Source organism: Gorilla gorilla, chromosome 10 (assembly GCF_029281585.2).
Source record: "Gorilla gorilla gorilla isolate KB3781 chromosome 10, NHGRI_mGorGor1-v2.1_pri, whole genome shotgun sequence".
Classification (NCBI taxonomy): domain Eukaryota; kingdom Metazoa; phylum Chordata; class Mammalia; order Primates; family Hominidae; genus Gorilla; species Gorilla gorilla.
In genome coordinates, this window is record NC_073234.2 from 59,753,861 (window position 1) to 59,779,618 (window position 25,758).

The window sequence follows — 25,758 nt, forward strand, 5'->3', positions numbered from 1 at the left end:
ATTGGGAATAGTTATAATACCTGTCTCATACTGTTGTAGTAAAGTTTAAATGAGTTAATATGCCATTGGGATTTTGATAGGAATTGCATTGAATCTGTAGATCACTTTTGGGTAGTACAGACATTCTAAGAATATTAATTCTTCCAGTCCAGGAACATTAGATGTCTTTCCATTTGTCTGTGTCTGTTTTAACTTATTTCAATATTGTTTTATACATTTCAGGGTACAGGTTATTTGCCTCCTTGGCTGTACTTATTCCTAAGTATTTTATCTTTAATGCTGTTGTGAATGAAATTGTTTTCTTAATTTCCTTTTCAGATAGTTCCTTGTTAGTGTACAGAAGTGCAACTAATTTTTGTATGTTGATTTTGTATCCTGCAACTTTACTAAATATGTTTATGGCATAGGTTGTGGTGATGATTTCATAAGTGTATACTTATCTCCAAGCTCATCAAGCTGTCTACATTAAACATGCACAGATTTTATATGTTCATACCTCTATAAAGTGGCTTAAAAATGAGTACATGAGTCAATATACACTAGTACTTTCCAGCAAGGGATAGTTGTTGTTGCTATTGGTGAAGATTATTATTCCTTTTGATCTTTGTGTGGGTGGTTCTTTCTTTCAGTTTTCAGCTTTCAGAGAGGCCTTCTTTGGCTATTCTGTCTGTACTTGTCCCATACTGGAATTTCACACTATTTTCTTCCTAACACTATCTTCATCTGAGATTTTCTTACTTCTCTTAATTTTTATTGCTTCTTTCCATTTTGAATACAAACTCCAGGAGAGCAGTGGCACCATGTTGTTGCCCCCTGTGTTCCCAGTACCTGAGACAGTCTCTAATATGAACTAGGTGCTTAATAGATATTTGCTGAGCAATGTGTGAAGTCACAGGCTCCAACTAACACTTAAAGGCTGACATTCTTAGCTCTGAACTCCACTGAGCTCACTATGTTTGGCTGTAACTCCATGTGTCCATCTACTTTCTAGACATTTCCACATGAATGTTCCCATGTCTCAAATTGTCCACAAGCAAACCTACAGCTATGCTCCTTCTCCAGCATTTTCTTCCTCAGTCAACAGCATCTACATGAGAGGGACCTTTCAGCTAATTGGGAAAACTGGCAGCCATTTTTCTCTCAGGGCCACGAAATGATGGCATATATCTGAATATATACATATCTACCATGTATGTGCCAGTCAGGACTACATGTTCTCATATATTATCACATTTAATATTAACAAATATGTATTATTAATACTATCTTCCTTTCACAGATAAGGAACCCGAGGCTCAGAGGGGTCACACAGGACTAAGCACTGGAGTCTGATTTGAGTGCACTTCAGGCTGATTCCAAATATACCTAAATACGACTTCTCTTCCAATAAGAGTGATACAATTAGATGTCTAGTATCTTGGGAATAAAAGTTTTTGAAGGAATGACTTGTAAATTAATGGGCAAGTTATTTATAGGGAAAAGTGAATGAGGACTTAATGAGGGGAATTTATTTCATATAGTTGGAATATGAGCAAAATAATTTGGGGAATAGAAAGTCTTCTAGAATCCTTTTCGCATGATTGATCTGATACTAATCAGCTATTGATCATTTTGAATTATAATATTATGAATGTCTGTACTTTATTACCATACAGCTATGCACATGTTTAAGACCATTAAGGAAAGTGACAGGAAATGACCCTAAAGCTAATTTCCCAACATCTGAGAGAACGTATGGCTTTCTTTTCTTTTGGCAGACATAAAGAATAGAACCTGCATATAAAATGGCCAGTCCAGTATTGAAGTGGTGATAATGTTAATTCATTTCCTTCTGTAAGAATCAGATAGTAAAACTAATTGAATATTCACATGTGCTGCCACCTATATGAATTAATCTATGTCTGTGAATTAGTTTACCCATCCTACACTCGGTTATATTGCATGAGAATGCATTCCAAAAAAATATTTTAAGGTGAATAAATCTAAAAGCACATCATTTGGGAGACTTAGACCTTCAAGTTAACCCAGAAAAAAGTAAGTCATGGAAAGTCTGCTGGTCATGCAAATTATCTGAGTGAGACAAAGAGAAGTTTGGAGTCCCTTTCACTTTCATTTTGGAGGGAGAGATTTTGTTAATTTCTTTGTCTATCAGACAGGAAGTGATTAAATCATTATTAACTAAAAACATTTAGTGATGTCTCCACACAAGGAATCAGTTTTCTTTTGAATTTCCCAACTGCATTGCTCACATGCTCTTAAAGCATATTTACAACCTTTGCTTAAAAGGATTTGTAACTGTCTTTACTTGGCAGATAGCCATGTACAAGTCAAAGGAAGGAAAAATTCTTTAAGGATTATGAACTTCCTGGCTGCAAAAAAGGCTCAACAGCTGTCAGTGGATCCTCTAGTTACTCATAAACATTCCCTTGGAAAAACACTACCCTTCCAACGGCTATTTAGGAGTCTTAGGCCTCTCTCACAAGATAAACCACAGGTAATCACATAATATGTAGGATGTATTAGTTTTAATTTGTTTATAAAAACAAAGTGAAATACTATATCCTTTTGACAATTACACAGTCTAGGAAAGAACACATACTCAATTACATGCCAAAAGGGAAACTGAATAATGAAATACCAATAACAAGCATACAGTCCTTTTAAAATAATCAAAAAATCATTTCTTAAGAGAAAGAAGAAATTCATGCCCAGCACTTGCCATTAACTAGCTGTGACAGGTGAATATTTAACCTTCACACGCTTCAGTTTCCTCTGTCAAGTACATCTGATGTGCTTCTATAGCCTTCTTATGGTTCATATGCACCATGTCAAAGTTCTCTTCATTTTAACTCTCTTTGGTCCAAATATGATGTAATCGTTTTTAATCCATATGTGTTTTTCCATTATTTCAAATTTCTATCTCTAATATCTCTTATTGTGCCTTGATTACTAAAGATCTCTAGTCATCTTATACAATGTGTAACTTTTTTTTTCCCAACAAGCTTTCTACAGCAAATTCCTATTTGGTAACTGCTTCTTATAGAATCCTTCATTCCTACTGAGAAGAATCTGGGACTTTAAAAACCTGGTATGCTCAAGAGAGCAAAAAGAGCAAATGGTGTCAATGTGTTTTACAGAATGAAGAAAAAGTATCAGATTTAACTTCTAACATTTTGCTACTATTGAAATGTTTTGCTAACAAATAGAAATATGAAAAGAGAATATCTGTAAGAGGGCAAGAACAATGAGATGAAAGCACAGGCAAAAGAATATTTGAGAGACTGGTCAATTTTAACTTTGGCTGGTGAATAACTTCTACTGCAGAGCTCCAACTTACAATTAGATTTCGGTTCCAAAACTGTGGCTTCTATAATAGCTTGCATCAACACCAAATACAAACATATGTTGCCTTAAATGTCTTATTTTAAGTAATGAAATCTGGACATTTACAATTCAATGATGTCTAGAAGTGCTGTAACTCAGTTCAAGCCAAGTGGTTATCAGCTTTGTGCCTTCATCTTCACATTCTCCTAATCTGTTTCATTTATGATGACTACAGGCGTAGATTATTTGTTGTTGTATTTAAAAATATTACCATCATGGTAAAAATATTACCATGATGTTTACATTCATCTGTAAACATCATTATTACTGCTGACATCTTTCTCTGGGTTTGAAATGAGCCAAAAGATTTATTTGCTCCACCAACACACTTTAAACATGCTACCAGCCAATAATGAGGCTGAGTTAGAGGCTGTGTGTGTGTGTGTGTGTGTGTGTGTGTGTGTGTGTCTGTATTTAGGCATGTTTACTGGAAGAGTAAATAGCAATTTCAAATTTAAACTACAAAAATATGATCATATTTTCTCTCATATTTAATTTGAAGAAAAAAACAACTTTCTGAAAAAGTGAGACGTATATCCAAAGAGTCTCAGTACTAAACCCTTTTTGAGATTTATGCTTTAGCTTTGCCAGCCTACAAGTGTCTTTAAGATTTAGTCATTGCTTCAGTCATTCTACCATGTGCAGAGTACTTGGAAGAGAGGGATGCATAAAACAAGGTCAACCATACTGAGGAAAGTTAGAGACTTTTGGTGGAACCCAAAGTAAGAAAAAACAATAATGGCACGTAAGGCAAATGGAAGAGAGGGCAGAGGCCAGAATCTAAGCATTTTTAAAGAAGAATTCAGTACTTCTTTAAGTGAAAAACTGTAACCATATCTTTTGTTTGTCAAATATTTAATAGTTCAAAAAACATTTTTGCTTTTGTGTTCTTAGTTCTACCTCCGTCATGAAATCAATGGTATAGAACAGTGTGGAGGAAGAGAAGAGGGGATATTCCAGGCAGAGGAAAGCAAGAACAAAAACAAAAAACCAAGAAAACGTCATCCTTGGGGAACTGCAGGCAGTCTGTGTGTGCAGAAGCACAGCATTCCCACATCACACTTGGATTAGTGGGAGGTGAGCACAGAGAGGCAGATGGGAAGTGCCTCATGTGCTCTGGAGTTTACATTTCATTATATAGGCCTGAGTTTTCCAAACTGGAATGTCAGGGGAGCCAGAAAACCACAATTTAAGCACTTTGCATCTTCCTGGAGTATCAATTTGTGAAAGTGGGTGTGGGGAAACCACAATATATCTACTAAGAGGTAAAATGCAAATTTCAAAAGAAAATGAAGCACAAAACTGGCATGAAATTGTTCTTTAGGCCCTACACCCAGACTTGGTGGGCTAAGACCCCACACGTTCCTCATTTTTCCTCTATGAAAAAGCACTGAAGAGCACTGGTAGAAGCCATAAAAAAAATCACTGAAGAATTTTCAGCAGAGGAGTGACACGATCATTCATAGTAAGAAAGAGATGGAGGTGGCAGAGACTAAGATCAGGAAGACGTGAGGAGACTACTGCTTCAGAGGAATTGGGGATAGGGCCTGGCTGTGAAGATGCACCAGGCTCAACTGAGAACATTTTGTGGATGTTGGAGGTGAGAAGTAGGAATGGATCAGGGCTGCTCTCAGCTTTCTCGTCTGTGCCACTTTACCTAGAAAGCAAGTTTGTTTTAAGGATTAGAGGTGATCTCTAAAGCACGTAGTTGAGAGACCAGCAACACCGTAAATGCTCAGAACACAGTAACTCTTAGAATTGTGCAGCTGATGAGGCTGTTAAACAAGACAGGACAGAAGAACAGGCAGATTTGGGGCAGAACATGCTTAATTTAGGAGGCATTTCCTGATTTCATTTAAAATGGCCTTCAACTTTGAAAATTCAAATCTCTTAAAACTTACCTGTTTTTTTTCAACCTTATGCTTATGGACCTATATTTGAATATACAGTTGACATGGAAGTAGGTATACATTACATACTAACTATAATGTTAAGCCCATTTACTATGTTGATGAAACTATATTATTTCCATAAACTGGATATTTATTCCAAGCACCTTTTATTTATTTATATAGTGTTGGGGGTCTTGCTTTGTCACCCAGGCTGGAGCACAGTGGTGTGATCAGAGCTCACTGCAGGCTCTAATCCCCGGGATCAATAATCCTCCCACCTCAGTCTCTTGACTAGCTGGGACCACAGATGCATGCCACCAGGCCCAGTTAATTATTTATTTTTTTTGTAGATACGGGGTCTCACTACATAGGCCAGACTGGTCTCAAACTCCTGGCCTTAAGCCATGCTCCTTTTAAAATGTGCTTTAAATAAAGGTTATATAATAATAAAGGAAATAAGCCCACTTAATACTAATGATACTACTCTCATATATTGCTTGTAAGAATAATTTAATACATCTTTTCTTGGAAAGCAATTTTTTAATAAATATTTATCTGAAGTATTATAAACTATTCTTGTGCATTGATACAATAATTTTACTTTGGGAAAATTTTCTCAGGGAGATAACTCTGAAATGCAGACAAAGACTTATGCATAAAGCAGTTAATTATAGCTCTTAATGATTTAAATAAAACCTGGAAAAATTGCTGAAACCCCCAAAAATGGCAAAATTGCACTCATACAGTGTACATAGAAGAGGAAAACACACACAAAATATAAACTGTGGTTATCTTAGGTGGTACAATTTCCATCATATTTAAAAATTGTATTTTGGATCTGAAATGCATAGATTGGATTTACTGGTTCTGTTTTATTTATATTCAATTACACTGAACTGGATTATTTAATAGACAGTGAATATTGGTAAATGCAGCATGTAACCAGAAACCAGAGTATTATCAATAGCTTATGCCCTTGAAGGAGAAGGAGAACTGTAATCCTAATATAAAACACATCATCTTTAGGATTCCATTCATTCATTTCAGAGACAATGTGATATAGTGAAGAAAAAATTCAAACTAGGATTATTTTCTGTATTTTTAAATTAACAAATATATATTATATGTAAATAAAGTAACTTATTTTCTAGTTTTTACAGACTGCATCTTCCATTTCAAATTGGTAAATGTATATGAGCTAACTTGCTCTGAATGCTAAAGCTAAAGTCAGAGATAATACGGATGGGTGTGCTACTTGATACCAATTGAGATATATGGTACTGCACATAGACCAGTGTGAGGCCATGTGAGTGTGTGGGCTTTCTCTGTAACAACTAAAAGAAATGTGGGTTGATATGTTCAAACTGTTAGAATACTCATAAAAATTTTTAAGGATTTGACCATGAATTTGTCTCACTTTGCTTATGGGAGTTACATTCTAGAAATAGATGCAGACCAATCACTCCACAGCCAACATTGGTTGTTCTGTGGAGCACACAGGTGGAATATGATTCATTCAAGAGACAGATCTAGAACTGGGGCCAGACTCCTAGTCTGTTTCCTTCCACTCTATTTTATTGCCTCTGAAAAGAATATTAGAATCTTTAATATGAATTTTGCTTTATATTGTAAAAGACAGCTCTCCTTTGAAAACAGTTTTTGAAAGCAGAATAGAAGTCACTGGAAAATATGATTTGATATGCAAATATGCACCTTAAACACAACCTTTCACAGACACCTTTAAGTAATGCAAGGAAATCCTCTGAATGTGTATCATAAGTATCTTCAAACAAAAATTGAATGTCGGCATTTTGATAAAAGTCATATATGTAGCATAAGGAATCTTTATTTTATATCCAGATCCCTGGTAAAATAAATGTGCCCATGGTTACCTGGTTTAATAACCAACTTGGAAGGTTCAATTTACTTTTCATTGTTTTCTTAGGAAATAAGGTTTAGTGTTGTCACAATCAGTGAGGCGAAAGACAGATTTGCTTCTTATTTGTTTTATGAAATTACATGAACAAATTAATAGCAATACTAATCTTGTTTCGTTCAGTAAGAAATCTGAAAGAATTATAATACTGTGGTAACTTGCCAACTTTGTGGCATTTTTCTTTCTAGTCACAATGCAAGACTTACAAGAAAATAAAAAGGAATCTCAATTTAGGGAAATCATGCAGTTTAATAACCTTAGGTATTCAATTTAAGAAATTCTGCTTGGAATGTTAGGATTATACAACATGTGATTATGAAGTATCGGTCTCAACTAAAGTTCAATAAGTATAAAAACAGGACAACCACACAATGTATTGTCTAACTAGGATACTTTCGAAAGTAAAAAAAAAAAAAGCTGCTATTCATAATGAGCCATACATCAAGACTGTTTAGGGCAAACCAGGATGTATAGTTACCCTAACAGACCAGAACCCCCGTCATTCTTCAACTACATAAATTAGCATGTCTATTTACCAGGGTTCACCAGCTTACACATTTGTGGTAAAACACGCATATGTTCCTTGGTAAAACAGAAACAGTAAAAATCCCAGTTTTCTTCCTTTACAAACTGGCTCAGGTATACACTTAAATCCATTTCCTCTAATTACTAGACAAATTGATATCCTATGAAAAAAGACTTTCTCACTTTATTTCAAATTGTTATTCTCCATTAGCCTTCTTCTCCTCTCCCCCAATTTAGCACTTTGTACTTGTTTTGGGGACTTATAAAATAAGAATAGTAGCAGCAATGTTTATTCATTCATCACACAAATACTACTGAGGACTCACTGTGTGCCAGGGCATGTGCTGGGCCCTCCTGGTGATGTGCAGATAATTACAAGTGGTCACTTCTATTATGAAAGACTATCCATTTAGAAGAATAGACAAGTACATAAATGACTATAGCCTGGGGCATAATCTAAACGACAGAAAATATTTACAGAATGCGGTGTGGGAGGGAGTTCAGTGGTGGGAAAGATTGCGGTACATGGCAGGAGGACATCATGGAATGCTTCTGATGGAGTGATGCTTGACTCTTGTCTTTGAATGATAGCAGAGATTGTCAGAAAAGCATTCCAGAGGCACAGCAGCCCACGAGCAAAGGCACAAAGAAAGGAAAGCACACAGCTTCCTCTGAGTATTGTTGTGCTGTGGAGTTTGACCCCAAGGTGCTGGAAAGGTGAGGTGGTGAGAGAGTTCCAAGGACCCTCAATGCCAGGCAGAGGATTTTAGAGTTAATTCAAGGAACAGAGTCATACAAGATGATAAACAAAGGAGTAAACCAATGAGAGTCACACTTGAGAAGGTTTGATCTGGCAGTGGTGAATAGGACAGCCTGCAAAGACTAGGGACTGGCTACAAGACACCAAAAACGAGCCTAAAGGTAGAACATTGTTGGAAACAAAGGGAAGGCAGCAGTGATAAGGAGAAACATGCCACAGAGCATCTGGAAATACTAGCTCCGATATATGATCACTTATTGGTTTGGCCTACATGATTAAGATTCTCATCTGAAATATTTGAGAAAATGGTGGTGACATTAATAGGCTCTTCAGTGAACCAGCTCCAGACTGACAGAATACCATCTTATCTTTAATGCTCAGGTAATAAAAATATTTTCACACTTCATCCAGATCAGTTTTCAATTCAGTAAATTTCCCAAAGGAACGGCACTTATGAAGGTGATTTTTTTTAATGGATTATTTTACTGCCCCAGTAGTAAGTGGTATAAAATTATTTTAGCGATTTCATTAATAATTCTAAAATGTGACTAACAAGCGGAAGAAAAGGGACTGAGTGGAAGACATTCAGTGAGTTAAACAAATCTAAATATGTTACTCTTTTATACTCTATACACTATTTTCTCGTTTATCTACTTCAACATACAGATAACATATGGTCTCTTTATCAATTATGTTTCATACCCATCATGTTTCTTCCATCATTGGCTTTCAAACTCTTTGATAGATTTGCCTCTCTCAAGATCAGAGATGGACAGAGCCATCTCTGGATGGACAGAGACAGCCCCCGCTGGCTAGTTGGGGAAGAGCTTATTTCCCTGTCTGTTGCAGTGTTTCTCACATATGCTGATTGAGCCCTTGTTCAACAAGTAATAAAGGGGGTACAAGTGTTTGTTAGAGAACATGCCAAATTTATACCAAATATGAGATTCTATGATTTTATAAGGTGGCCAGTAAAGATAAATTTTCATGGAGACCATTAGCTTTCTACTACATTACTTATGTCTCCCTATTTTTCACCCTCTTTGCCCTTTCCTTACAAGTGTTTGAGACAAAAATGGCATTAGGATTAAAACTCCTGACTCCAAGAACAAATACCTGCTGGAAAGCAAGAGGGCATTTGTTATAACTGGACAGTGGTCCCAAGTTCTTTTCCACTTCCCTTTGTATGGAAAAGAGGAAAGGGACTGAGTGGCTCAGAAGTCGGTCCATGCAGACAGCAATGGGAACCCTCATTTATTCCTTCATGAAATATGCGTTGAGCACCCACTGTGAAACAGACCATGTGATGCAATGATAAGCAAGGCAGATAAAGCTGCTGCCCTCAGAGCCTTAAGATCCATATAGCTCTATACATGCATCATGCTAGGGACTTGTTTTTTTTTTCAATACTGGCTTCACAAATCATGAAGTTGCTCAAAAAATATGACGGAATCTAGTTAATAATTATCCTCTTGTTATTTTTTGAATGAAAATTTCCCTGATTCATGATTCTCTTTTCTTTATGTAAGAGAGAGATTATATACTTAAAGTCTCACAAATATTCAGCACATATTTGCAGGGATCTAGCTCCAGGAAATACATTTTGCAAAATGACACTTCTCGGCACAGCACAAGGGTTTACTTATGCCTTGCATAAGGACTGCCAAGAGGAAGCTAATTAATATGCTAAGTGCTCACTCCTATTTATAGACACTGGTCCAAGTTTGGTTTTCAGTTAACATGTACATAGAACTCTGACATATATTTATCCTCTCTTTTCCACTTTTAATATCTCTTCAAGCAAAGTTCTAAATTTTTTTGGCTTACGTTTTTATGATATTGGACGCATAAAGGGTACTTATTTCAGCCTTTTGTATATGTTTCTTTGCCTGATCATTGAGGGAGAAGTAAAAATGATTTCAAGTGATATTTCTAAGTGATAAAAATCTGCAGGCACAGAACTGACAGAACTGTTGCTTGTCTTGACTAACATGATGTTTTATACTATCTAAATTTTGCGTGTATTGGTTTCTGACTCCTCTATCAGCATTAGCATTGACTTTTGAGAGTTAACAGCAAATGCTGTAGATAATTCAACATCTTCCTTGCACTCAGGCAGTTGCAAACATATCTTTATTAGGAGTTGGGCAAAAAGATCTCTATGTTTCTTAAAACCTTTCCCTTTAAATTATTTCTAGTAGAGGTTGGATTTGAGATCTGCCTCTGACTTGCTAAGGGCTATTTATGATTTATTTCAACCTTTAGCTGGCTCTAGGGGGAAAAATGAACAAAGTTGAAACTAAAAGGAGGAGAAGCTTAATCCTTAGTGAAATTCCAGTGGCATGGAACACCCTGACTCTTATGATGGGTGCATTGTTAAATTTTTATATGTTTATTTTTTCTCAAAAATAAAATTAAACTCATTTATCATTTTTAATTAGAGAACAAGTGCCATCATTTTTTAAAGAGAACAAGTTTCAAGCTGTGAGTCTTTTAATGTAGACTGGTCTTCTGAGACTTTTCTGAAGCACAATGTGGAAATTTTAAACCCAGTCAAATATTTTTCTTAGGAAATTGGTGATAGGTCATGGTGAGATATGGGTGTCATTAAATTTTCATAGAGGTTCCTAACACACCAGAGTCACCATAACATGGACACTGACTATAATATCTCCAAAGAAGCATTTGCTTGTCTGCCGTGGCTCTGAAGGGACCTGTTACAGTCCATCAATGAAATAATCTGCGTGTTAAAAGTCCCTAAATATGTATTTACAAGATAGTCAGATCTGTTTTGGTCTATTGGGTTAATAATCCATGCACTAAGTCTGTATATAAGTACTCACAAGATATACAGATCAGCTTTGGTTCACTGAGTTAATAGTAAGTAGGTCTTTAAAAAGGCACCTAAATAGCCGCACAGTTTGTATTTTAGCAAGTTCAGAAATGTGGTCTATATACTAGAAGCTATTTCTTTTAAAGTGTGGATGCATTGTTCTTGTTCCGGTGGATGCCAAAAGGTGTGCTTCACTCTAACCTGTAATATTTTGCCATTAAAATGTCAGAAGAAAATTGCCATAGCACAAACTATATTGAAGCTCTGAGGCACAGCCCTCCAGGCTGGGGTGGATGCTGTCCTAGATTATGTCATACGTACTCCATCCGCTATCACTGCCCAGGTCCAATACCCCACTCCCTCTCAGCTGACTTTGCTTCCTTCCTGTCAGTCTCAGCCCAGCAGCTGGAGTAATCCTGTTATGGCCTTGCTATGTTCCAGCAACTTCCCACCTCAGAGTCAAAGCAAATTCCTATATCATGGTCAAAGCCAAAGGCTCCACAAAATACGCCCTCCTTTCTCTCTCTCATTGGTCTCTTTGCTACTCCTTGTACACCCCAGCATGCTTCTGCTTCAGGTCCTTTGCACCTGCCCTTCCTTCTTTCTGAAAATCTCCTTTCACATGGCTAGATCTCTTATATTCTTTAGTTCTCTTATGAGAGAAGTCTTCCATGACCACTCTGTATAAGACAGCAACATCCTATCCAACACCACTCATTATTTTCCATTAGTACTTCTCACCATTGAAAAGAATATGTCTTTACTTGTTTGTTTATTGTTGACCTCCCTCTCCTAGAAGCTCCTTCCACTGGGGCAGGAGCTTCCTTATCCCATGCATAGATAACTGCCTGGTACATTTTAAGTCCTCATTAAATATTTATGTTACAAATGAATGAAAGCAGATGAAAAAGGAGTCTTCTTTCTACTTTCTTGATTGCCTGGTTGTGCTCATGTTTAGGTTGAAGAGGAATGCATATCTCTTTCTGAGCTGAAGTCTTCTTCTTGGCCATTAAACCGCACTTTCCTGTGATATTCTCTCAGTGGCACAAAACTGGTACTTCCTTAAGGTGCTCATCCATCCCGTTCCTAGAGCTATAGGGTTATAATGAAGTTCCTAGAGGAGCTAGGGTCATCTCAGCTGGTCACAGAAACATCAGATCAGTCTGCTTCTAGGTGCAACAGTAAAAGTGCAACACATAGACAGAATTAGCATTTCTAAATCTCTTCACTGAATGAGCCTAATGGCGTCCACCACAGGCTCCAATGATGGCAGTGGACTGACTAGATTTTGCAGTTTGATGCAGCCACAAGGGATGGCATGTGCCACTCTGTGTGTGTGTCACATAACAGTAACAGACTGAGGAGTACTGGGCAGAACCATTATTCTCTCTTGAATCTGGTAAATTTCTCTGGAGGTATTCTCCCATGCCTCCACTCCCACTTTTAACCATGCATGTTGTTCTCAAATGCATCCTTTCTAATGACTGAAAACTGTCATAGCAACTCCTTCCTTATTTGAATTTCATAGGAACATTCTTTATTTCAATCACTCAGAAAGGGGCCTTTGGCAACAGAATCACAGCTGACAGCAAATTAATGACTATGATGCTGTGATTAGTTGAGATTACAGGCTACAGAGAGCTTGTCTGAGAATTCACCACTGACATCATCCTGATGCTGGCTTCTGCTGGGGATTAATATTGGTCAAAAAAGAGGATGTGGTTCAGTTACAGTAAGCTCCATAGAAATGTAAGGAAATCTGTCTGTATTGTAATATTTCAATGACATGCTGATTCATTTAAAGGGCTTTTACTGTTAACTTGCTTAGCCTAAACAATCTTCCCCTATGCCCTCCCCCAGCACACTGACTTACTTTAATAAAGCTTTAAGGCATCCAAATAAAAAATTGAAGTGATCTACATAATTCCAGTCCCCAAACTGAAAGTATTCATTAACCAAAAGGAAAACATAAGAATCTTGAATTATTTGGATAAGTCATTCAAATTTATAATTTATTTTACATGAATAGACAAAGCAATGGATATTGTAATGTATGTCAGTGCTTGAGTAGATTTAGAAAATAAAACTTTTCAATCAACTTAATAAAGAGGAGGTAAAAATTTAACATGAACAACACAAGAATGACAAAACCATCTACTCAGTTACCAGTTGTCATTTCACATACTTCTAAATTTTGGCTGCAAAGAAATAATGATTTCTGTAATCCCCAGGAATGACTTTTGTGGGGAGAAGATTTCAAACAAACGTCCACTTGCTTTAGATGAGCTTCCTTATTTGATTTCAGATCCTCCTAAGGGAAGAGATTTCAGGATTTCCTGGTTGTAAAGTGGAAGAGAACACTTTGCTGAACTTGTATGACATCACCTGAAGCATTAAAAGGGCAGGTGACCGTGGGTTCTCTGCCTGTTTACCAAAGCTTCTTTACTTCCTCCATTTATTTTATTTTTAAATGTCAGAGTAGTCTGAAACCTTTCAAAGATATTCAGGCTGCAGAAGCAGAGGAAATATTAGGATACATTCTTTAACTTTTGTGAGAGCTTTTAAATAATCAATGGATGGACTTTTCGAATTGTTATATATCACAGTACAGATATTCTAACATTAAACCATGTGAAGAATAAATATAGTTTAACAACAAAGGGCATGAGGCCATCTCTATTTCTAGGAAGTCTGTGAAATGGCTCTTTAGAGTACAGACCAGAGGCACAAAGAGAATATTGCATTTCCAAAGAATACAATATAATAAAATTTAGTTTATCAATGAAAATTAGAATATTATACAACAAATGAAAGTAGTAAACTCAATCTTTGTTTTAAATATATTTTTCAAACTCTACTTGGAAATCCACATATATTATAGAACAGATTTTAAAAATGTAGCTGTTGCAATATTATTTATTAAAAAGCAACAAAATGAGAGCAAATTATATTTAAGCTTATACTATAAAAATATTTTCCAATATACTTAAAACACTAGAGCCACATAGCTAAAGCAAATAGCATTTGAAAGATCTTACACTGGATATGTAATAGACAAGACATTTCTCACTGTAATAAATTAATTTCTTTGTTATACAAAACCCCTCAACCATAACTTCATGAAGAAATGTGAAGTTGTATGAAAATGATCTTACCTCATATTCAAAGTCTTCTGTTCTGTCTGCATCAGCAGGCAAGCTGGAAATATACTCATTGTCCTCATAAAATTCATGCTCCATTGGATGCAGAGAATGGCAGCTATGGGGAATGTAGCAATATGATAGGAATAGATTAAAAGGGTTGTTTTCAAGATTAAAACTGATTTTAGAATTTCACTTTAGTTTGCTCTGCTTTGGAATAAGATCTGTAGTGATCTAGTCTTTAAACAAACTACAGCTCAGGAAAAGCAATAGCTTTTCTTTCTCCCTGTACGTGAAGTCCATCAATTTGCAATTTCTGAGAGAATGCTAGGAATAAGGGCCTATGGTCAGAGTTGTATTCTGTGGAAAGACTGATGTGAAATCTCTGACAGTCCGTGGTGCTTTATTGATACTTTCTGGCCTGCTTCCATTCCACTGAATGTGACAAGCTCCACACGTGGGTGTGTGGCATTTGAGATTGCAGTCTACTCAAAGAGGGGTATTTTGTCATAAAGCACTACCAATTTCATAATCCACAGCTGCAAACTATTTTTTGAAATCCATTTTCAAAAGCACATATTTTTTCAGACTCTAAAATTTGCTCACATTGTCCCCTCCTCTCTTTCTTAAGATCCCCCTTTCTCACTCTCCCTCATAATGCACATTTTCCCCTCTTTGATCAAGGACATATACACAAATACTAAAGAACATTCATGGCGATCAATCAGTGGAAACTCCTATAAGCCACAGGGTCTCAAAATACCTTTAGAAAATTCTCAGTGACAGAGAGAGCAGATTACATTAAGGAAGTGAGAGGATATGGCTTTTATGTATTTCAACTTTTAGGAAATTTTTAAATAGTTTGTAAACATGTTATTCGATTTAGTATGTTCTGATATAAAGACTACACATCATACCATATGAAGACTAAGCATAGTTTAACAGCAAAGAGCATAAGGCCTTTTCTATTTCTAAAAGACACTGAAAAAGCCTAAATACAATTGACAAGTTGGTTGCAGATGAGACCTCTAACTCCTGCCAGTGTGGATCTTTTTGAAAAATTGGAGATAGCAGTATCAATTAGTTCCCTTCTCCCTTGCTGAAAGGCAAGAGACCCATCCTCATGCCCTCATACTATAGTCAGCCTAAATATTCTACCAGCCTCTCCTCACTACTATCTATGGCTGTCAGCTCCATACAGGTCTAACTAGTGTAGGCCAAAATGGTAAAAGTAATACAGGCAGCACCTTGCCTTGTGTCTACCAGATAAATCTCCTTGCTTATAGCTGGACTGGGTCCGCATAGCCCTTTTGGGCTCTTGGAACATCGAAGCCTGCTGCTTTGGACATCTGATGTGTTTCCCTTGTCTTTCGGATGGTAAGAAGGGAGCCCTGCTGTGGGGAACACTTTATTCATTCAACGTTTATTTAGTGGCTGCCAGATGCCAGGCCAAGTGCTGGAAATATGTTGGAAATATCCAATTCTGCCCTATTAATTGGGGAAAGCAGCAAAGTGGGAATTTTAATACAGCGCAATAATTAAGGGAAAAGTACAGGAGCCTTGGGAGCACATGGTAGGGGTGGACCCACTGCAGCCCTAGGAAGTTTTCTAGAGGAGGTTGTCTCTAAGCTAAGGTCTACAGGACCTAGGAAGAGCAGCAAGATGCACTGGCTAAGGGGGTAGGCATTGGGGTCAGACCTTTTAGGCCTAGAAGCCTGGCCCTGTCACTTTTTTGCTATGTGATCTTGGCCATGTTACTTAATATCTGTTCCCTCATCTTAGACATAGAATGTTGATAATATAATGTACTCCCTCCTAAGATTATTGTGAGCACTAAATGAGTCAATAAATGCAAAACGTTTGGAATAATACTGAAAGCATGTTAAGTTAGATAATACAAGCTAGCTATTATTATTCATTCAAGGAAGTATTTGTTGGATGGCTACTATGTTTTAGGCTGTATTAATGAATATTATATATTTGTTTCCTTGCTTTTTGTTCAACTCCCCTTGTAGAATATAAACTCTAGAAGGCAGTGACTTTATTTTTGTTCATAGTTTTATGCCAAGCATCTAGTTGCAAGCCCTGACACATCCAATTTGTGTCTGATACAAAGGGCTATTTAAAAGGTAATGGATGAATGAATAAAGACGTACCCAAGACAAACAGATCCCCTGCCTTCCTGGAACTTGAAGTCTCAAGGAGTGTTTTCAAAACTTGGCTGCACATTAGGATTGCCTAGGGAGACTTTTGAAAATTTCTGATGCCTAAGCCTTACTCTAAGAATTCTCATTTAATTGGCCTAAGGAGTGATTCAGGTACTGATACAGCTTCTGAAAGTTCCCAGGTGATTCTATTGTACATCTGTGACCCACTGAAACGGGCTTATGGGAGCCAGCCATCAAAGGGCAGGAAAGTGGCATGACTCAGATCTTTGTTTTACAAAGTAGAGAGCGGATTGGAGTAGGTGATGAAAATGCAGGCTAAGGAGACTATTGCTCTAACAAACTCTCAATGTTTGAATATTTGCTCGAAAGCTCACAGAACACAATGAATTGGGCAAGCATACTTTTAAAACTGTTCAAGTAGGATTATTTGAATAAAATCTCTCTGACTTCCTTTAAATTAGGCAAAAATCAGGAGGAAGTATTCCTTGAATAGATCTTTATTTGATAGCACTATACTTACTCTCTGACAGCCAAGATCCTTTGTTTATATCTCAATATATTGGGTAATTGCTTTCTTCAGAGAATTGCACTTTAATTAAATCAATTTCCTAGCTTCTCTTTCAAGAAGAGAAATGCAAGGAAGAGAGAGAAGTGGCCCACAGAGGAGAATGTGGTGCCAAGATGCCACTTCCACATGAGCCTTAATAAGGTTTTTGGCAGCTTTGGTGAGAAAAGTGATTTCCCTGACCAGTGTTCGTGAGTAGCATGAGGCTTTTGACAGCTAGTAATGTGAAGATGAACTAATCAGAGCCAGAATTTTTCATAGCAGCTAGCAAGTATGATTACCCAGGTGGAGCAACCATGTGGGTCAGGGAGAGTAGCTAGCAGGGACAACTGAGAACTAATTGCACATATCAAAACAGGGGAGACATTTTCCAAACAGAGCTGGGAAGCCTGTCTCCATAACTGTCAACCTGCTAGTGGAACTGCTTCTTTTCAACATCTGCTTTACGTGACAAATGGAAACAAACAGGGCTTTGGAAGAAATGACAGAAAAATACCTGTCTGAGAGCAGGAATGGACAGATGTCTGGCACTGGAGGGGTAGGTGGCCGAAGCTTGGCCAGAGCCATGATGTGTTCGAAGGTGATGTCCGTCTGAGTGCTGGCATTCATAAGCTGCACTTCTGAAGCCATCCCATAGGCTGGTCTACTAAGAGGTGTTCGCCTTAACACCTGCACCACAATGGGCTCCTTGGCATTGCGAAAAGCTTCCACTGCCTCTTCATGGGTGGCCTTCGAAAGATCCTTCCCATTGACCTACAAACATATAAGGACATTGTTCATCTCAGAGGAAAGATCAGAGAGGCTGTCGTGATAGATTAATAAAAGACAGAGAGAGGTTTCAATCAGCCCTGATATGAATTTTGTAATGGAATATTTAATCAGATATTAATATTTACTGAAGTCTTTTTTTTTTTTTTTTTTTTTTGAGACGGAGTCTGGCTCTGTCGCCCAGGCTGGAGTGCAGTGGCGCAATCTCAGCTCACTGCAAGCTCCGCCTCCCGGGTTCACGCCATTCTCCTGCCTCAGCCTCCCGAGTAGCTGGGACTACAGGCGCCCGCCACTACGCCCGGTTAATTTTTTGTATTTTTAGTAGAGACGGGGTTTCACCATGTTAGCCAGGATGGTCTCGATCTCCTGACCTCGTGATCCGCCCGCCTCGGTCTCCCAAAGTGCTGGGATTACAGGCGTGAGCCACCGCGCCCGGCCTTTACTGAAGTCTTTACCAACACGATGAAGTACCTGAGGTTACAACAACAATTACTTCTGTATCTTTATAAAGTATCTGGAGTTGGTTAACTAGTAAAACAGCAGAACTATTAGCAAAGATTTAAAAATTTAAGTAACACATCTGCTTCAGAAAAGGGTCACAGAAGTCTTCAGATAGATAGAAATGTTAAGTATATCCTACTTTTTCATGATCTATCAATCTCTCGGTGAGATTTTCAATATTTAGTCAAGGTCTTACTTGCCTAAAATTTAATTTTTTAAGATATTGTCGAATTTCCTCCATATTCATAATGTTTTAATCCAAGACCATGTTATTGCCCACGTACATTTTATCCTAAATCCTCACTGTTTGAAGTGTGATCTGTGGACCAGCAGCATCAGCATCACATGAAAGATGATTAGAAATACAGAATCCCTGGCACCACCCTGGACCCACTGAATCAGAATTGGCATACTCACAAGATTCCGGCTTTATATTTATATTCACTGAAAGAAGCAATGCTCTAAAATTCCTCTGAATGGGTATATTATGTCCCTCTAGATACTCACTTGTTTTAATTTCTACCAATTCATGACTCTCCAAGGTAGCCCTGGACATTACAGAGAATGAGGTGAAGTCTCCCTTTGTCCTCAGTCATTGCTTCTCAACAGGGGCAGAAACCATTGGCATTTGGGAGAGAAAAATTATTCTTTTTGTGGGACTCTCCTATGCCAGCTTACCAAGGGCCAGTAATGTTTCCCAACCTCTGTGGCTCCCAAAACACCTACACACTTTCCCTAGCAACCTTGTGGGAGGCAAAACAGACCACTCTCAAATATTTGTCAATTTATTCCCCTAAAATGAGTCCTGATAACACAGCCTTTTAGCGGAAGTTGTGTTTTAATAAAGGACTCTAGAATCCTGAAAGAGCTTTATGACTCTCGCCCCAGCTGAATCAATAATGCTGGTTTTTGCAGATATGAAGAGCTATCTGGTGGCACAATACTGTGCCCAATATCCCTGAAACTATACCATTTCTAGACAGCTAACTAAGCCACCCGCCTGTTGGTGAGGCACTGATAACTGTTACGCACCAGCAAACCCTTAGAGATCCCTGGGTGCCTAAAAAAGAAGCAAAAGAAGTCACTGAGTTGCAGCTGTAGAGAAACTGCTGACATTCAAATGAGCACATTCTCTCTCCCTGAGTAGACAAGGAATATGTGTGTGCTCAGAGCAAGTGTGGGGCGTTTTGGGGTAAATGATACAATGCCAGGTAGAAATCATCACGTCATGTAGAGACAGGTTCAATGACCTGGAGGAGCTAATTTACTCAATGGATCCTGAAAGAGTTGATGTGCCTTCAAAAAATGAGCAATTAAGCTTCTTCACCAGCAAAATATGTCCCAATTCAGTTCTTGCTCTTGAATCACTAGTAAGAAACCCCAGGTGGAGATTTGACTGGGTGTTTACCAGTGTGAACACATTCACTAATCTATGCATTCTCTGTCTGATTCTTTTTTTCATGAACTAAACTTGAAAAATTATCACTGAGTTTTCATTGATACACTTTGGAATATCTGACTTGGGGCACATGATGGTATGTGGACATGAGACACCTATGGACATGATCACACTCATTCCTTTAGCTTCTGCTGTATGACAGGTGCTCAGGCCGGGGCCACTACTGTCTCCCCTGAGGACATGTAGACAGCAGATGATATAAGAAATCCCAGAACAAAAAAGCACAACATAAAATCTAGCTCCTTTCATTGAATAATATCATCCCGTATGTTTCATATTGTGGTCAGTATTTATACATTCCAGATTGTGGAAGATAATCAAGTGGTAGGTCAGACTGCTGTGTGAGAATTGATGCAGTAGGTAAAAATTGCTCTTTTGTCCTCAGCCTTCCTGCTTCAGGATGTACCCTCAGTTTAGTGAAGATCTGTTCCTGCAGGAACCCACACCCTTCCCTCTCTGAAAAGAAATCTCAGTCACACAGTCTGTTATCAACTATTTATTTATTTATTTTTATTTTTTATTTTTTGAAATGGAGTCTTGCTCTGTTGCCCAGGCTGGAGTGGCATGATCTCAGCTCACCATAACCTCCGCCTCCCAGGTTCAATGATTCTCCTGCCTCAGCCTCCCGAGTAGCTGGGATTACAGGCGCATGCCACCATGCCAGGCTAATTTTTGTATTTTTAGTAGAGACGGGGTTTCACTATGTTGGCCAGGATGGTCTCTAACTCCTGACCTCGTGATCTACCTGCCTCAGCCTCCCAAAGTGCTGGGATTGCAGGCATGAGCCACCACTCCTGGCCTTATCAACTATTTAATGTATCTACTGGAACTGTGTCAACATGTTATCTTTTCCTATAAGCCTTGCATCAAGAGGAATCCCTAATAGTGGTAGAGTGAAATAAGACCACTTTTTTGAGGCAACTTTATCCAATATCTGAAGGTAAAGTGGAAAACTCGTGACCAGGGTTTCTTCCAGTTGTACATTAAATTCTACTAATGCACAAAGTGTTTCAATAGGTAGTAGACAGATAAATACCATTCACCTATTTTTTCCCCAAGACAAGGCAAGGCTCATTTTTCCTCAGCCTTACATGTTAACCTACTCCTGGTGTTCTGAATGTTTATTTGCTTTAGTGATCTTCGAAGCAACAGAGATTTTTAAAAAGTGAGATTCCTACTGATAATGATTATTTATCTGTGTTACTATAAGCTAAGTAGGATTGTTTTTGCAAAATCCAGAAGAGTATAGTTTTTTTTGAGGAAATATAAAAATCATTGAAAAGTATTTGAGGCTGTGAAATCATTATTGTAATGCTTAGTATGTGCAAACAATATTAGCGTTCATATGTCAAGATCAATGGCTATTTATTATATGACCTATACATTCATTTATTTATTATCATGAAATTTATATGCAAATTTCATTCTTTTCTCTAAGAACAATCAAATACAATCTTAAAAAAAGGACAGCCAATGTAATCTCAAGATCTTACTTGCCTATTGGGGAATGCTCTTTTCTTCCAGTTATCATGCAGCTGACCTCTATTTTCATAAGCTATTTAATATCTCTCAAAGTAAAGAAGTCTATGACCTTTAAATGCTCTACTGCTACACATGATCCCTTAGAAAATGCAAGCATTGATGATCCTAAACACATTTTTTTTTTCACTTCACTTGAAGTTCATCAACATACTGTTAGCCCATCAAAAGGTCACCATTTTATATATTATGCCTTTCCCAAGAAAAGAAAAGAAGAGCTTAATTGGGATTTTCTGGCAATTGCTCTGCTCAGTTATCATCAGTTGCAGCTAGAGAGAAGAATTATATGGGAAGAATATCTACAGTTAACCCTCTAGAAGAAGTTTGTTAACAACAGCAAAACTTCTTTTTTTTTCAAGTGATTAGTTTTTAAACCAATAACAGATATTTGGTGTTTCATATTGCCATATCCTTACTTATTATTCTATTTCTTTACCACTATATTCTGTCCCTCCATCCCACCTTCCCTTTTTTCCTCTTCCCTCTTACTCCTTTGTCTCAATCTTAAATTTAGTCTTGTACGGATGACATATAGTTTTTAATTGTTTTGTGAGAAGAGACTAAAGATGAAGAAACTATCCATTAAAGGAGTCCCATTTAAAATAGGCAGTTAAGGGTAGATACCCAATATTTCCGGGTGTCCAGTAAAAGGTGGGAAGATCTTTTGCTGGAGGAATACAGATGAGTTGATTTTCAGGAGAAAATATGAATATGGTTAGGAGCAAAACCGAGGGAAGAGGGTGCAAGGTAACTTGATTACTGAAAAAAATACCCATGTGTTATGGGGTTTGAGTTTGCATGCAGAAGGATTTTAAGAAAGAGCAATTTGATTTAAGCATACCATAGGAAAAGAGCCTTTTTCCAAAAGGGCTGTTAAATCGAATGATTGAGAGGATAGGGTGTCATAACAAACAGGAGTAGTATATGCAATAATTTCCTCTATTGCCATAACTTCTGGCGTTTCGATAGCTGTGGCCCAGACTGATTTGGTTCCATTGTAACCGGGCAACTAGCATACAACTGAAAAGATTCGTGCGATTGATATTTGATAAGAGGCTAGTAGTCCCAGGGTGGGACGATTGGATTCTGAAATGATGATTAAGCCACCGGACTTGAGATAAATGAAAAAGCAGACACATTATGCAACGAGAGGTTATCAGAATTGGCAACAGCAAAAAAAGAAGAAAGGATGATGCCAATGAGAGAAATTCTAGGATAAACAGTGACATGTGGTTGTCCCGAGACAAACTAAATGTAGGATTAGAAAAAAAGTGGAGAGGGTAGTCTTAATCATTCTTAATCATATGAAACTTGAAGCAGTTATAAGGTATATATTCAAATGAATTAACAAGTAAATGGATGATAGGAAACTAGAAGAAAAATTGATCATAGGAAACCATTTTCTGAGAAGGTCTTCGCCTCATCCCTGCACTTATCAATTCAGATCAGCACAGACAAATATCCTTAAAGATTATATATTTAAGTGATGGCTTGTGACAAACACATGTAAATTTTTAGATACAAAAATAATTATCCTGTTTCTAAAAAGTTATTATTTCCCATTATATTGATAGCATAATCTTAAGTGGATAAAGAAAAAGCAATCACTTTGCAGTGATCAATGTAAAAGATGTGCGAATACATTTCTTATGGCAGATGGGCTAATGAATCCATAAGCAACTTGCAAATGTTAAGTAAAGAAGAGGGCTTTTCATATGTAAACCATACCATGGTAATGTTTGATGAAGCTTCTGTTTAATGAATAATCTACCCTTTTGGATATACTGCAAAATCTGGGCCACTCTTCAATAACTTCCCCAGAGTGCCTAGTGGCCTCAGCTTGGATTTGAGCTGTTCCCCTTTGATTATTCCTCCAAATCCAACCACATGCAAAATTTTCTTGGATATCAGAAAACAAACAGCCTTTTTTGATTTTCTTTTGAAGTGCTAACAAGTGCATGAATAACTCAGTCACTCTAGTGAGAAGCCATTTCTAGAGTCAGCTGTTAGAGAGTGATGAGGGTTTCCAAACCTCCACGCCTCTTATGAGAAATAAGGGCTTCTAAGCACCTATGGCTTTCAAGGGAGAATAAATGTAAGAATGCGCCATAAAAGAAGCGTAGAAGTCCAAGGATTACGGACAATTGATATAACCGAATTTGAAATTGAGGATAAGTATAAAATACTTGTGTATTATAACTCTGGTTGGACATGATCCTGTACCTGGTTAGTCTACGAGATCTCCCACCCTCACTAGTAACTGTGGAATTAATTTTGACTGAAGTCCCTAAGTGACACAGAGTCAATTCTCTATTTGATAATTAGGGAGGTGTTGCCAAAGCACAATCTAGTAACATTTTACAGAAGGAAGAAACAATATTTAAATCGCTGCTAAAATGTTTGGTAGAGAAGGAATTTCAGATAATCTGAACCCTATATTCATCAAAACACTTGTCATATACAATCTTCAAATTAATTTTAAGAAATTTCAGCTCACTGTTTTTTTTCCCTAAACTTTGGTATGATTGACTCTATTTGAACATTGTTATATTAATGGAATATAGCACAGTGTAAAACATATTTATAATAAAAAGAAGTCACATAATAGGAATCTGCAAAATTGTATGAAGGAAACCTGACTAAAATTAACTTCGACCTTTAAAAAAAGGTTATCAATGAACAAAACAATCACTGATATGTAGGTTTGTGTTCTTCATATAATTTCAGAACCTAAGTACATAGGAAATGTTAGATTGCATCAACCCCGAAGTCCATTTAGTCCAGTGTTCTGCTTTGGACAGTGCTATAATTGGATTTTTGGAAGAGAATATGGTGATTATTCCATGTGACACATAAGCAGACTTATCCTAAAGTGATCCTGGGGCTTCTTCTGCTTGTCAGTCTGGACAACAAGAGACTGGGAGCTTCATTTCCCTGGGTATGGGGTGTTGCAGCTTCCCTTAGCTCCAAAATCCCCAGGGACTTTGCCAGGCAGCTGGCTTTCTCAGACAAATGAAAATAAGTGATATCTAACCCAGGCAGCCTGAACCTCCAGTAGTCTGTTCCCTTACTGACAATGTTCCATATAAGAGAGAGCAACAATAGGGTGGGATCCCTCTGTTGAAATACAGACCCACTGCATGCCCACAGTTTCTGGTCCCTTGCTTGACTGTGTATTGCTGATTCCTGACTTGTGTGTTTCCTTAATAAAGACTGTTGCCTAACCTATTACTTGTGACATTTTGGGATTTGCCTCTACCAATCTGATTTAACATAACACCCATTTGCAACCTAAGATAATTGAATGCCTTGAAAATGCTTACGTATGTAACAGTATTGAATTGAGGACTCCCAGCACCCCAATGAGATATTTGAAAAGCCTATTATTACATTTAGTTAATAGATTGGGACACTGAGGTCACAATAGTCCAGTATGTTGCTTCTGACCCCTTCTACAGAGCACTTTGATGGTAAGGCATTCTCAAATGCAAGCAGGACTCATTTTTAATTTTTCATATGAAGAGGTTATGGATCCATTATTTGTGAACTTATCCAAACTGTTCCCGAACCAATGAATAATTTTTGTTATAGGTAATCTTGAGGAGGTATCTGTTGCAATTGCTTTTTCCTTTCATTATCTTTTCCTTGTCTTGCTTTTTTTGTATCCCTCCTTCTGTATTTTCTCTTCCTTTCCTTGTTCCCACTGTCACACTTCTCTTTTAAGCTTTCCCATCAAAGCGTTTAACACCTTTGAAGAGTGCATATTTATATGAATTATTCCTATAATTAAGAAATGTGTTATGATATGTTCTGATTCTTACTGAGGAAAACAAACTAAAATGCACACGACATAGTTTTATTAACCTCTTTATAAATAAGTTTATTTCCCCTCACCTTAAAGAAAGAAATGGAAGTTTCTGCTTTTTGGCACATGAGTTGGTTGTCTTTGGTTTGTCTTTCAGATCCACAATCTGCTCTTTTTACCCAGCTCTCTGTCTTGGCACCCCTGCCTCACCCAGGATCTCTACTGTTTTTTTGTTTGGTTAAGCCAATGGTTAGAGAGTATTACAGGTCTTTATCCAGTCCCCAAGACTCTAGCTCTTGCTTGGCTCTGCTCACAATCCTGACTCACCTTCCCTCTCCAGGTCTACAGGTAGTAAGAACGTCTCTCTCTCTCTTACTATTCCCTAGGTTCTTTATCTTAACTCTGCTCATGTGTTTGTAAGTTTTTCCATCATTAAACTTTCTTCAATTAAACGCTTTGATTATGCTATTTGTTTTCTTCTGG

General features: G+C 37.5%; 1 protein-coding gene across 2 annotated transcripts in view; it reads right to left on the reverse strand.

Annotated features, from left to right (window-relative positions):
• Nucleotides 1-25,758, reverse strand: part of PDZRN4 (PDZ domain containing ring finger 4) — a 386,971-nt gene that overhangs the window by 50,688 nt on the left and 310,525 nt on the right. For both annotated transcript variants that reach the window (XM_004052968.5, XM_004052967.4), the window contains 2 exons: nt 17,700-17,956; nt 14,486-14,588 (listed from right to left, as the gene is read on the reverse strand). In XM_004052968.5, the coding sequence (XP_004053016.1) occupies nt 14,486-14,588; nt 17,700-17,956 (360 nt within the window). The remainder of the gene's footprint in view (nt 1-14,485; nt 14,589-17,699; nt 17,957-25,758) is intronic.